The sequence below is a fragment of the Prunus avium genome, chromosome 5 (genome assembly GCF_965620075.1).
Source record: "Prunus avium chromosome 5, drPruAviu1.hap1.1, whole genome shotgun sequence".
In the NCBI taxonomy this organism is placed as follows: Eukaryota; Viridiplantae; Streptophyta; class Magnoliopsida; order Rosales; family Rosaceae; genus Prunus; species Prunus avium.
The window spans coordinates 11,754,921-11,769,551 of record NC_142288.1 but is presented as its reverse complement, the minus strand read 5'-3'; the positions used below and the strand labels follow the sequence as shown (position 1 = coordinate 11,769,551).

Sequence of the window (14,631 nt, the reverse complement as noted above, 5' to 3'; positions counted from 1 at the left end):
CTTATGGTTTAAACGTATTTACAACAAAATTTGATTATAACTAGTTCTTAAAAATATTTCTTAACACTTCAAAATTTATTAAAAATGGTATGGTTTAGGGGTTATATAGTAAGGGGTTAGGGTTAGGGTTAGGATTAGGGTTTAGGGTTTAGGGTTTAGGGTTTAGGGTTTAGGTTTCATGAATTATTCGTAAAAAGTATTCTGAAATATGAATATTTCCTTCTCATATTATATATGTTTTAGGCTATCAAGAAAGAATAACTTTCTCATATATAATATGTTTTTATGCTATCAAGAAAGAATAACTTGGGGTGGGTATAGATTGTGCATGTGCACGTTGGAAAACCCAAGATTGTGCATGTGCACGTTGGAAAACCCAAGTTAATGCTTTAAATACTATATGTGGTTGATCAAGTCCTGATGTCATTGTCTCCATTCGGAACTGGTAAAGAAGAAAGAAACCGAAACCAATCCCAAAGCCACTACTAGGACACCCGGGGAACCAGTTTTGGGACATTTGGGGATCCACTTATGGGATTACCAGTGAAGGAACAAGTGCACCACCAGCCGATCAGAAGTTCCCTTTTTGACTGAACATGTGCAACTCTGTTGTATTCTTATTTTGTTTAACTTTTGTATTTAAAGTATTTTTTTCCCCTGTGTTTTATAGATTGGTCGAGACGTGCAATACATGCATTTCATTGTGGGGAATGTCGACTTCTTCAACCAACACTGAAAGAAAGAAAAGTCGGCGCGGTGCTAAGATGGTCATTTTGGCTCCTTATTATAATTATAATGAATTTAAAATAAAAAAATATTTGTGATTAGCTAAAATGGAGTGCGTTGCTAGTAAAATACAGTTTTTCAATATTTGTTCTATAAACAAAGGAGGCATAGCCCCAGCAAAAGATATTTTACCCTCAGTGCAAATCAGAGGGGATCTGGTAATCTCAACAGAATCCTCTTCCAGTACCTAAACCATTCTTACCAACAAAATTAAAACCTGAACTACCCAAATAGAGCTCTACCGAAATAGTTCAATAATTCCATCACCCACAATCACACCTATATACTGCAGCATCCCTGCAACAAGTCTATTGCAAGCTTTAATCGGAATAAATGGATGGCATCAGCACACAATTGCACCAACTCTACATTGGAGCTGAGAAATTCACAATATTTTAGGACAAATATCCCGCAGTCCCCCTTGAAAGTTAGCATGACACCGTAAAAAATTTACATTATCAATTTGCAAATAACATATGTAAATTTGTAGGTGGAAAGTTACTCACCCACCAACTTGTTGGGGAACATCAGTTACTCGATTCACTGGCCACTCAGTTGTTCGTAGAGGACAACCACCAACATATCCAACTTCTTTTAACAACATAGGGATCAATTTCGCAACCGGCTGCAATGCTTTTATCAATGTTTGAGTTCTGCACAAATCTAATTTGGAATCGTACACAAATATTTCACAAGTGGTTAAATCTAAAGCGAGTGTCACCCAGTGCTTCTGCCTTACACAATTGTAAGGCAGAAAAACCTTCTTAACAGACATCCAAGGTTTACTCCACTTATGCAGCTCGCCGTTAACCATTTTCACTAGAGCTCTACTATGGGGCCTGTCGTCCTTTCCCCCATAAAGCCGCATATGCTTCAAATCTATTGTAGCATACTTCTACATAGCACCATATCAGTTATGCATCAATTTAGATACCAATTGAACCAAGTCATCATGCTTAATTATGAAAGAGTTATACCTGAAACAGAGTATCGACTATCGTCCAGTCCGAACCCACTAAATTTGGATACCTCTTCTGCCGCTCTCGTACCAGATACAATCCCATGTCAATGTTCTACACCAAAAGTGTTGTTTTCAATATTAACCTAATAAATCTCATATTATGGTGGAGTAATGGAGCTCTCTATACTTACCGTGTCATCCAACCATCCATTCTTGCTCAGAAGGCGAACAAAGAAGTCATGTGAAGTGTCTACACCTTCTTCTCCACATAATCTCACATGCGAACTGCAATTGTCAACAAATATTGCAATCAAATCAGATTCACCAAGTTCGATAGGAGAAAAGGCAATCGGATTCACCAACAGGTCAATAAGTTGTCATAATACAATCTTTGAAATTCATTAAAGGCTAAAACCGGGATAACTTACTCTTCTTCTTGGCCCCATTCCCACAAGAATTTCGCCATCTTTAGAAGGGAATCATGAGGAATTGGCCTCAGGGGGTCAAAAGTAAAACCAACTGTGTCATCCTCAATATTGGGAAACTCCTGCCCTTGCCATGGAGTTTCTCTTAGCACAGATTTCGGCCTCTTCATGGCAGGCTGAACAGTCGTACCCCGTCCTCGAACCTTCTTCTTTTGGACAACAGTTACACCATCATCAACATCATTCTTATCTTCATCTGCTTCATCATCTTCAATTGAGATTTTCCTCTTTCGACAAGGGTTTTGAAGAAATGTAACTAGGGTCCGACAAACCAATGCATGATCATCCCAGTTTATCTCAGGGGGTATGTATTCCAGCTCTCCCTTATCATTTACAACAACATTTTCAGGCTGATGATCGTGACCCTCATTTCCACCTATAGAATCATCTTTTTCCATTGGGGTCACCTTTACAAAAGATGGCGGAACCACATTGCCACCTCCATCGCCTATAATTTTTTCTCAATGCAACCAATTCTAACCTCATGACTTCCATTCCATGAGCGGTAGAGTCCTTGAAATGTACAAATTTCTCCCACTGCTCACTTTTCTCGTGATGCAATAATGCAATCTCATCCCTCAACTGCTGCACAACATGGTTTACTTCAGCAAGGTCCTTACATAGTTGAGGACCAATATTAGGTGCATCACCTTCAGGAAAATCTGATCCCCAACTCCAGTAATTTTGCTGCATCTCTCGTAGACTTGGTCGCAGCAGGCGCAACGAAAGAGGCTGTCACAAAAACATAGTTAACATGTTATGTACAATACACATAACAACATCACTCATCAAATAAAGATATTATTTGGTGAATACCTCTTTGCTCTGAAAAATGTACGCGTTCAGCTTTCTAAACTCGGGGTTTTTATCTGTAGATTCCCACCAGCAAATCTGAGGCACTAATTCAGCTTCATCCTTCCGCTTACAATATCTCAGGGGAGCCATTTCCAATTCAGGAATTAATTCATAAGCCCAAATCTACACCAAATCATTTCCTGAGTCAATACTTATTTATGAACATAATTTTACAAAACATAAATTATTAACTAAACAATACCTGGAAAGCAAAACTCAATCCCTTTATACTCCACGCTGGTCTGTTAATTCTTATACGCTTCTCGTTCAGGCCCGGCCCTGAGCAGGGGCAAACAGTGCGATCGCCCTAGGCCCAAAATTTAGAGGGGCCCAAATTTTTTTTATTTATAGTAAGTATTATATTAGATTATTATAACTATTAACCCTAAACCAACGATGGTCTGTTCCACTCCTCAAAAAGAAGAACGCTTTTGTGCATCTATTCCACTCCTCTAGGTCGCTTTTCCTTCTTCTTCTTCTTCTTCTTGGAAATATCAAATTTGTTTCTGTGGACAGGGATTTCTCGAAGGGGGTTTCTCAAATTCCAGGTTATGTTGTTTTTTGTTTATTCTTTGAAGTATTAAAATTGCATTGGCTTTCCTTGTATATTGTTTCTGTTTTCAAGTAACAATGTTCTCTAAGAAACACCCATCTGGAAGTCAAAAAAGAAAAAGAAAAAGATAGAGAGAAGAATTAACTCAATCTCAAAAGGGAGCTCTGGATAAATTTTTTCAAAACAAAACAAATAGTTCACTTGATAACTCAACTGAAGATTTAGTCAATGAATCTGAGCAGCAAAATCATGTTGAAGAATTTGTAGGAATTGATAATGATTTAGTCAATGAATCTGAACAACAAAATCATGTGGAAGAATTAGTAGGAACTGAGAATGATTTTAATGCACAGGTAGGTGACTTAGGTGAAGATGAACATGTTGAGAATGAAGATTTTGACCATCTTTGTAATAATGAAGACACTGAACCTGAGGGTGTAGAACCAAGTTTTCCTTTAAACATTTTTGATCCTAGAATTTGGGATAATCTAGATGAAAAAATGAGAGCTTTACTTGTGGAAAAAGGTCCTGCAAGAGATAATAATATCAAATTTCCCAAGGACAAAAGTTTTAGACATTTTTCCTCAACTTATTACTTGAGAAAGTTACCAAATGGGGAGACTCATGATAGAAAATGGCTAGTATACTCAAAGGAATTGGATAAGGTATTTTGTTTTTGTTGTAAGTTGTTTAAGACAATGTGTTGTAGAAGCCAATTAGCAAACGAAGGACTTAGAGATTGGAAACATCTTAGTGAGAGGCTTAAACAACATGAAAACAGCATTGAACACATAACTAACATGAGTTCTTGGATTGAATTACATAACAGATTGAAAAAAAATGAAACAATTGATAAAGGCATACAAGAACAAATTAGGAGAGAGAAGGAACACTGGAAACATGTTTTGGTAAGAATAATTTCTATTGTCAAATGTCTTGCTAAAAATAATATTGCATTCCGTGGAACAAAAGAGAGAATTTATGAAGAAAATAATGGTAATTTTTTAGGTATATTGGAAATGGTTGCAGAATTTGATCCAATAATGCGAGAACATTTTCGACGAATTCAAAATGATGAGATTCACTATTATTATCTAAGCCATAAGATTCAAAATGAGCTGATAGTTTTGCTGGCTTCAAAAGTCAGAAGTGCAATCATTGAGAAAATCAAACAAGCAAAATATTTTTCAGTGATACTTGATTGCACTCCTGATTCAAGTCACAAGGAACAAATGACTTTGATAATACGGTGTGTGGATGTGTCAAGGAGTCCAGTGAAAATAGAAGAGTACTTTTTAGAGTTTTTAATTGTGAAAGATACATCAGGATTAGGACTTTTTAATGAATTGCAATCTGTCCTAGAGTCTCTTGGTCTTAAAATTGATGATGTTAGAGGACAGGGTTATGGTAATGGCTCTAATATGAAAGGAAAACATCAAGGTGTACAAAGAAGATTACTTGAAATAAATCCTAGAGCTTTGTTCATGCCATGTGGTTGTCATTCTCTTAATTTAACACTATGTGATATGGCAAACTGTTGTGTGAAAGCGAAATCCTTTTTTGGGGTGGTTCAACGCATTTATTGTGTTTTTGCTAATTCTACAAAGCGTTGGAAGATTTTACAAGATCATGTAGATGGTTTAACTCTCAAAACATTGTCAACTACACGTTGGGAAAGTCGTGTAGAGAGTGTTAAAGCAATAAGATACCAAGCTGCTCAAATAAAAGAAGCTTTATTTAAAGTAGCAGAAACTAGTGAAGATGCTAAAGCAAAAAGTGAAGCTGAAAGTTTAGCAACACATGAACTGGAAAATTTTGAGTTTTTATTAGGCATGGTTATTTGGCATGATATTTTGTTGAAAATTAACTTAGTCAGCAAAAAGTTACAATATAAAGATATGTGCATTGATACTGCTTTAAAAAATTTGGAGGGGCTCATTTCTTTTTTTGAGAATTATAGAGAAAATGGATTTGCATCTGCTATGATTGAAGCTAAAACTATTGCTTGTGATATGGGGATTGAACCCGAATTTCCTAAAAAACGTCAAAGTCATAGAAAGAAACAATTTGATGAGAATGCCAATGATGAGACAGTACAATCAGTTGAAGAATCATTTAGAGTCAATTATTTCATCTGTGTAGTGGATATGGCTCTTTCTTCATTAAGGAGTAGATTTGAACAAATGCAACAATATGATGGTATTTTTGGGTTCTTGTTTAATTCAAAGAAGTTAACTTCATTGGGTGATGAGGAATTGAAAAATTGTTGTCTGAAGCTTGAAACTACTTTAAGAAATGGTGAGTCTTCTGATGTTGATGCAAGTGATTTGTTTTCAGAGTTACAGGTGCTGCAATATCTTTTACCATCAGCAGTAAACACAACACTTGAAATTGTAGAGTTTGTTAAAGATATGGATTGTTTTCCAAATGTTTTGATTGCCTATAGAATACTATTGACTGTACCTGTGACTGTAGCATCTGCAGAAAGAAGCTTTTCTAAATTAAAATTATTGAAATCTTACTTGAGGTCTACCATGTCACAAGAAAGGCTAAATGGGCTAGCAATCTTATCCATTGAAAAGGAGATGTTAGAAAAGCTTGAATTTGAAAGCATCATTGAGGATTTTGCTTCTCAAAATGCAAGAAGAAAATCATTTAAATAATACCTTTTTAGTTGTGATTTTGTTGTTTTTCACCTTATCTTGCAGGTGGTGATGTTGATATTTTGCTGGTTGCTGAGGATGCAAAGGGATTTCAAGTAGGCGGCTGTTGTTTGCTTTGGCTATTGAGGAAGAAAATACATTTTTGTTTTGCTGGTTGCTGAGGATGCAAAGAGATTCAAGTAGGCTACTGCACTTTGCTTTGGCTATTGAGAATGTAAAGACATTTTTATTTTGCTGGTTGCTAAGGATGCAAAAGGATTTCAAATAGATTGATGTTGTTTTGCTTAGGCTATTCAACATGTAGAGAATTTTTCTTTTGGCTAGTTGCTTGTTGCTGGATGAAAACGAACTTATTGAATTGTTATAAGTATTTATTTTGTTTATATATTATAACTTTTTATTCTAAATTTTAATATATTGAAGTTTGAATCGATACAATTTATTTGGCTTGAATGTTAAATTTTTAGTTAATTTGAACAGGTTAGATCTTGGTTGAAAAATAAGAGTGAGTTCATCACTAAGTTTAAGTATATATAGGGGCCTAATTTTTACTTTTGCCCTGGGCCCTAAAAAATTCAAGACCGGCACTGTTCTCGTTCTCCACCTTTTTCTTCCTTTTTTTCACGGCCCTTTTCACCTCCTCTTTTCCCTTGCTCTGTCCTTTTCCTTTCTCATGATCCTTCTCATCAATGTCTTTTTTCCCAGGAGCAAACAACAAAGAATCCTGTAGGTACTCAAATGATATAGAACCCCATGGAAAGTTGTTGAATTCCTCCATATTATGTACTAAGTGTACATAGTCCTCATTGATCCTAACAATGGGGGCTTTCCCCAATATCACAAACTCTACAAAGTAAAGCATTCCCAATTTGAAGCAGTCTTCACTTCCCCTTTTGGAGTTTAAGAATGCTTTTTCTATGTCGTGTAAGGTCATGTGATTCTTGTTGGTGAAATGACGATTAAGCAGCTGATGCACACCACCATCTGCACTACGTATGGAAGGCTCTACTCCAAATTTCAACCCACTAATTAGACAGAAGTCTTTTGCAGTGAACTGCACCACTTTGGACCCTATTGCATAACTAAGCCCGTGCATGTCCTTGACACCGAGTCCAGCGACGCGGCGAAGGGCCAGACCATGCACGAGTTGACCACTAAATTGAATTTTATCTAGGTCCATCAAGTGCCCAAAGCATGACCCTCTAAATCTTCTCCTGTGTTCTTCATTGAACTGCAACATAAAATTAGAAAGTACAGTACTCGGCACACACAAATTATTTACCCTAGCTGAATACACCTCTGATTCCGGAAAACAAAGTTCGAACCCATATTCCATTTTATACCTGCAACATACAACATGTACCCAAGTTAACATACAAAGTTCAACACGTTCAGATACAAAATCTGAAAGTCATATCTATACTACTCACTATCTCAGATCCCCTATTCAAATGAGAAAAACAAAGCTCTAGCATCTGGTGTAAAAGTAGACATAAATATTAAATATCTAATATATAAACATTGAGATACAGAATCTGGTATCCAAATCCATACTAGTCACGTATTAGAAAGACACAAAAATGATACCCATATCCATACTATTTGCACTTTTATCAACACTTTCAGATACAAAATCGGATACCCAAATTTATATTTCTTACCTATTATCAAGATAGAAAAATGATACACATTCAAATTCAGAATATGATACCCAAATCTATACTACTCAGTTATTGGCAAGATACATAAATGATACCCAAATCCATACTCAGCTATTCGCAAGATACAAAACTGACACCCATATCTGTGCTACTCACTTATTGGCAAGATACAAAAATCATACCCATATACATACTACTTGCATACTATCAACACATTTGGATACAGAATCGGCTACCCATATCCATACAGAATCTGGTATCCAAATCCATACTAGTCACGTATTAGAAAGACACAAAAATGATACCCACATCCATACTATTTGCACTTTTATCAACACCTTCAGATACAAAATCGGATACCCAAATTTATATTTCTTGCCTATTATCAAGATAGAAAAATGATACACATTCAAATTCAGAATATGATGCCCATATCTATACTACTAAGTTATTGGAAAGATACATAAATGATACCCAAATCCATACTCAGCTATTCGCAAGATACAAAACTGATACCCATATCCGTACCGTACTACTCACCTATTGGCAAGATACAAAAATCATACCCATATACATACTACTCGCATACAATCAACACATTTGGATACAGAATCGGCTACCCATATCCATAATAATCAAAATATGATCAACACATACCCACAGAACTGGCTGATGCTTCTTTATAATATCAAAACTCGATTTGGGAGAAGTTCAGAAATGCAGATTTTGCACATACCGTTGATGATTCTTAGGCAACACTCGATTACGGAGGAGGAGGGAAGGAATGCGCGACTGGAAAGGGTTTTGATATCAGATGCAACACTCGATCATGAAGAAGTTTAGAAATGGGTCTTGAGATGAGAAGTTCAGAAATGGGTGAGAAGTTGATATTTTCCACAAATGAAAACCTCTTTTTTCTTTAATCTGGTTTTTGGGTGAAGTTATGACTTTTGGGTATTTGTTGTCAGATTTTGGGGTTTGCAGATTTTGGGGTTTGCACTGATAATTCATAAATTAATTAAATGGTGCAAGGAATTATAAATAATAAAAAAGGCGCGCGCGGCAAAAGAGAAACCACATTGCACCCGATTCTACTGTGAGCTTGTTTTTTCTATCCAGCCGTTGAGATCACTTCAATGGCTGAGATAGAGCCCCAAATAGAGGTTCGCAAAAAGATGTTCCCACCTGAGCCGCTCCCTATTATTATTTCCTTTCAACGGTTTACCATGTGCCCCATGGCCCACACTCAAGTTTTAATTACCCATATACGTATTCGGTGGTAAGACCCACACATTTATTTAAAAAATAAAAATATCACAGAGCAAGTAATAGGTTTAGTAATATCACAGAGCAACAAACGAGAGATGTAAAAAATTTATACCTCTTTTTACCGATTCCACCCATTCCAACTTTCTGTTAACCAACGATACTATGCCTCTTCTTTTTCTTTTTCTTTTTCATGGCTTTGATCTGCAAAATACAACATTAATATTCCTTTTAGTAGCAAGAAATGTCAAAAATGAAAGAAAAAGAATTCATGTATTGAAACGTATAAATTATGTACCTCAAGTTGATCGTTAGGCATGATGGTTGAGAGTTTTGTATTGTGTGGAATTTGCTAATTAATGGGTAGGAAGGAGGAGACTTGGTTTCAGTTTTGTGCTTGCTGAAGAGAGAGAGAGAGAGAGAGAGTTAGTTTTGATCTGGAGGCAGTGGGGAAGTTGAGGTGAGGGGGGTGAGGGGTGAGAGTGAATGTGGTGAGTTGGGGAGTTTATATAGAAAACTACAAGGCTTTGTCTCCTCAATAAGTACTAGAAGGCTTTGTCTTCTCAACGAGTAAAGACAAAGGTGACCATGTTGATGAGGATGTAGCAGCAGCCAAACAGAAGAAAAAGAAGAGTAAAACATGCATGTGATGTCATACTAGGTAAATTATTTTTCATAAAACAAGCAATAAAAAGATTATTAGTTATTTTTCATAGAGCAAGTAATAGGTTTAGTAATTCATAAACAATTATAAAGTAGATTATTAGTCATGTATAATTCATAAAAAGAAAATACATAAACATTTTTATCAAACAAACCCATTATGAATTTATTGTTAAATTTTAAAAATGTTTCTGAATTAATTCCTTCATTCATTACAAGTTACAATCATTTGGAGATCTTTCCAAATTAAACGTTTGTTATATACAATCTAATTAAAAACTGTTTCCACATTGATTCATACGTTAATATACAAAGTACAATAATGACTTAGTTGAAATATTTTGGAATCTGAGAAGTACAATAATAAATGAGAGATGAGAAACATGGGGCTCATGGAAAACAAAAAACAAGCAAATTTGATGACCCAACAACGGGTACGAATACGATAGAGCCTCCTCTGTCTTGTCACTCACGTGAAGGCTGTGGTCATGAAAGGGAGTCCACCAGAGAATCATCTTTTCAGGCTGACTGGGGGTCAAAATTGCAGGTTGGCTCATTGGCAGAGGTTCATGCAGGTTAAGTAAATTGGAATTTTCTTTCGAAGAATTTACATGAACAAGAGATTGAGGAGTTTGCTGCACTATTGGTAGTTTTGGAGAATATTCGGGTAAAGGAGCTGAAGAATCAGGAGGCATATAAATGTCCCACAGTTCCAAGGACCACCTAGACATATCAATGAACGCCAAAAATGTAAGTACATCTGGAGGGAAGAAATCACCCTCTAATACAAACATGATTCTTGATTGAAACCCCTCTAATACAAATAATAATAATAATAATGCATATAGGTAGTGTTAAATCTTGAAGAATTTATTAGAAAAATCTAGATAAAAGTAGAAACCTCAAGAAATATCCACAAACTTTGACAAAGTCTAGCTTTAAGACATAATTGTTGTAGGCATCCTAGAAAAGTCCTAATAAAAATCTTGTAAACTATTGGCTATGAGAAGAAAGCCAAGTCCACCGACTTGGACAATGTCGGCAACCTATATCTATAAATAGATGTTGCCTCTTGTGAACTAAGAGAGAAGAGGCAATAAGCCAGAAAATAGGAAGGAGGCCAATAAGCCTAGTAAACAGTTTCTAGTAGATAAAGGTCAATAAGCCTAGTCCTCTATAAAGCCTTGTACCCATCTATTGTTGAATAAATAAAATAACATTATTGTTCTTCTAAAAACCAACTGGTAGCAACCAAAGAAGCATTAGACATTTTTAGGCCTTGCTTTAAGAAAATATATGGTTCCAACTTCCTTGAAAACTCAAAATACATAAAGAAAAATGGAGCTGCTTAGAAAATACATCCAAAACCTAGGTCCTCTTGTGTTTTCTTTTACAGGTAGAAAACTAGTAGAAATTCAGATCATAGGGGCACTACACAAGTACACGGATCTGAAAAAGTAAGTAGCAAAACTAATAGAGTAGAAGATGTAGCTGGAGACCTGTAGGTATAACAGTTATCTGGTTTTGATACTTTTATTTTATTTTATTTTTAAATTCAAGCATGGCACAAGAGAAGAGGTTTTTTATTTCTACTACAAAATTCTGTAGATTTTTTGGGGTATACTGCTGTTAAACTTACATGTAAGACGTGACGGTGGAGTAAATGAGAAACCTTGTAGAGATCTTTCCAAATTAAACGTTTGTAATTATATACAATCCAATTAAAAACTATTTTCATATTGATTCATACATTAATATACAAAATGAAATAATGGCTTAGTTGGGATATTTTTGGAATCTGAAAGTACAATAAATGAGAAAGTTTTTGTCTCCTCAACAAAGATTTGTCTTCTCCCATAGAAGTGTTTTCTCAACGGGTACCATAGAAGTGTCTTCTCGAAGAGACTCCACCAGAGAAGTATTTTCAATTCTGACGACTATTTCCAATTCTTCCGCTTGTTTTGTTTAGAATTTTTTTTTAAAATTTTTGGGTAAAGTGATGATATCTGTACTACTGCAGGTGGTAAATAAACCAGCGCTTTGTCTACTATCAACTTCATTACACACTTCGGAAATCGATTTCTTGGTTTTGATACTTTGGTTTCATGTGTTCAGTCGGAGCCCTTCTTCTTTTCTTCTGATGACCTATTTATAGAGCTTCCTTCAGCTCACAGGATTTGGCCATTAAATGGCCACAACTAATTCTATCTTGAAAATCCTTCCAATATTAATGTCTTCCGGAGTTCTAGGCATGAACTGCCCAAAATGTCATTGGGATTGTGAAAACTCTCCCCTTGATTTGAGATGCAATAAGTCTTGGTATTGGCTACAAGTCTTCCCATCTTTGAATTTCACCATTTGCAATCTATTAATTCAATAACAAACTTTTCAGCCCGCTCTAGCCGCACCTTTGTAATTTGTTTTGCCAAAAAACTTTTCAGCCACATCAATTACAAAAACTCCAAGCTTTGGCCGCATTCATTCACTTACTTCATTCATTCATTTACTATATATATATATATATATTTTTAATTTTTTTTTATTCATCCAACCATCATCCCAACTTTGAATGCATTCACTCACTTTATATATATATATATATATAAGCATAAGGATGAGGAAGGCCTAAACTTTCCAACCTGGCTGCATGTCCTCATTCACTTATATATATATATATATTATACTATCATAAAGTAGGATAGGGAGGGCTTAAACAAAAAACCCTCCAGCCGCATTCATTCATATATATAACAAATAATTTTAAGCCTAGAGACCTTCAGCCCAATTTGCGGCATTTCAAATACCTCCCGCCACAACAATTCTAATATTCCAAACCAAAAGGACTCGGCTGCAACTCCTTTGCCCAAGAACCCGGCCGTAATTCCAAGGTGCCTGGGTGAATTTTCCTATCTCCAAACAGCCAATAAAATAGTCTACACTGCTCAATATTGTAGTTTATTAGAACAAAGTTTTGATGCTTTAGTTTATTAGGAAAAACCTGTAAAAGAAAATAGAAATTCATGCATTGGCATTGTACTTAATTTATTCGTTTATTAAACTATAAGAACCTTCGTATAAACATAGTAAAATGCCCTTTAGCATTTCAGATTGGAAAAGTTTGAAAATAGTAAAGATTTATTCCGTTTTCATGTTTGAGAGTATTTAGATTTATTTCTATATGTTATATATATATTGTTTGGGGCTGTTGAGAATTGACCCAGGCAGCTAGACTCTTAGAATGTCGGCGGGGCTTTGAGAATGGAATCGCGGCCGGGCAAAGGTCTTGCAGAGAGCCCGAGGTTTGAAGAGCTTGAGCCGCCGGGTTTTGTTGGATTGCGACCGGGGCTAGGAACTGAAAAGTATGGCCAGGCTCAGAGTGTGTCACGGCCGGGACTGCTGGGGCAGGAACTTGGAAGCTTGGCAGCTGGAGCAATCCGGGCTGTTGAAGGTTTACGGCCGGGGCTTTTGGGAATCTCGGCCGGGTTTTGAGGGGATTTGTGACGGGCCTTTGAGTTGAAGTCTTGAAGCATTAGCGGCCAAGAATTGGAGCACGGGTTGAAGGAATTTTGCGGCTGGATATGTGACTGAAAGGTTTGGCAGGGCAACTAAGGTGGTTGGTGTGAGTGGTTCGGCACTCTCATTCCTTAAGAGAGGTCAGGGGTTCGATCCCTGCTCTCGTACGGAGTCACCACTTTGGCCAACACTTTACCCCTTATGGGCCGACCCGGTGTGAGTGGTGATTAGTCTGGGTTGTGGTTAAGGCTTAAAGGTGCCACCCATAGTTGGGGCCCATCCAGGACCACCTCATGGTTCAGACAAAAAAAAACAAAAAAAGGTTTGGCAGGGCAGAAATCCAATTGCCTTTTACACCTACATATATATATAAGTAAATATGAGGGATCTTTGCGGCTGGAGCTTTTGGGTCTATTTCAAATCGGGCTGGAGGTTTTGTTTTAGGTTGATTGTATTAATATATATATATATATACAGAAATTCTCTTATGCGGACATCCGGACGTTATTATCGTGCGGACGCAGTGTATTTTGTACTACCCCTCTTTGTTTTCCTGCCTGTTTACAATAGGATCCGCACGATAATAACGTGCGGACATCCGGATAAGAGAATAACTATATATATATGGCTGGAGGCTTGAAAGTGGATGAATTGAGACTTGGTAATTAATACTTAAGTTCTTTGCGGCTGGGTGAATGAGGCTGGAACCTTTGGTCTCCAAATTGGGAATACATATATACATATAATAAATATACATATGTGGCTGGAGCCTTTGGAGCCCTTACAGATTGGTGGCTTATATATATATGTATATATATGAATAAGAATGGGCAGCCGGGCTGGAGAGTGTTAGCCCTTCTTGTGTTATTTTATATTTATATAATATATGTAATAAAATTCTATTAAAATCGGAGGCCCAATTTTAAGCCACCAATTCAAGCCCAGATTTTCGGAGGATTATGTGCACGTGACGGAGACCTCACAAGGAAAGAAATCAAGGAATTTGATAGTAACTCCGAGTGTTCCAAAGCAAGGAAGAATCAAGCATGACAGAATATCCCAATCAATGCAATTCCATGGATTTAGGAGGGCTTCGAAAGGAAAGATTTTTAAAGAGTTGACATTTGGCCATTCAATGGCCAGCCCATGGGCTGACGAGTGCCCTATATAAACCTCACCAAATGAAGGAAAGAGACACACAACATCAAACAGACAAACCTATCTT

General features: G+C 36.5%; 2 protein-coding genes across 2 annotated transcripts; one reads left to right on the top strand and one right to left on the bottom strand.

Annotated features, from left to right (window-relative positions):
• Positions 1-850: 850 nt before the first annotated feature.
• Positions 851-3,441, bottom strand: LOC148294301 (uncharacterized). The gene is made up of 6 exons (XM_088253540.1): positions 3,290-3,441; positions 3,049-3,210; positions 2,176-2,964; positions 1,939-2,032; positions 1,764-1,859; positions 851-1,681 (listed from the first exon to the last, which is right to left on the bottom strand). Exons 3-6 carry the CDS (start codon positions 2,628-2,630, stop codon positions 1,289-1,291), a joined length of 1,038 nt encoding a protein of 345 aa, XP_088109666.1. The 5' UTR covers positions 2,631-2,964; positions 3,049-3,210; positions 3,290-3,441; the 3' UTR covers positions 851-1,288.
• Positions 3,442-5,538: 2,097 nt separating this feature from the next.
• LOC148294300 (uncharacterized) lies at positions 5,539-6,303 on the top strand. The gene has a single exon (XM_088253690.1). The coding sequence runs from the start codon at positions 5,539-5,541 to the stop codon at positions 6,301-6,303; it is 765 nt and encodes a 254-aa protein (XP_088109816.1).
• Positions 6,304-14,631: the final 8,328 nt, after the last annotated feature.

Coding starts and splice junctions, on each gene's coding strand:
- LOC148294301 (XM_088253540.1), bottom strand. CDS start 2,630: ATGGAAAAAGATGATTCTATAGGTGGAAATGAGGGTCACGATCATCAG. Junction 2,033..2,175: donor GAATGGGGCCAAGAAGAAGA/GTAAGTTATCCC, acceptor TGACAATTGCAG/TTCGCATGTGAGATTATGTG. Junction 1,682..1,763: donor TAGTCGATACTCTGTTTCAG/GTATAACTCTTT, acceptor GGTGCTATGTAG/AAGTATGCTACAATAGATTT.
- LOC148294300 (XM_088253690.1), top strand. CDS start 5,539: ATGTGCATTGATACTGCTTTAAAAAATTTGGAGGGGCTCATTTCTTTT.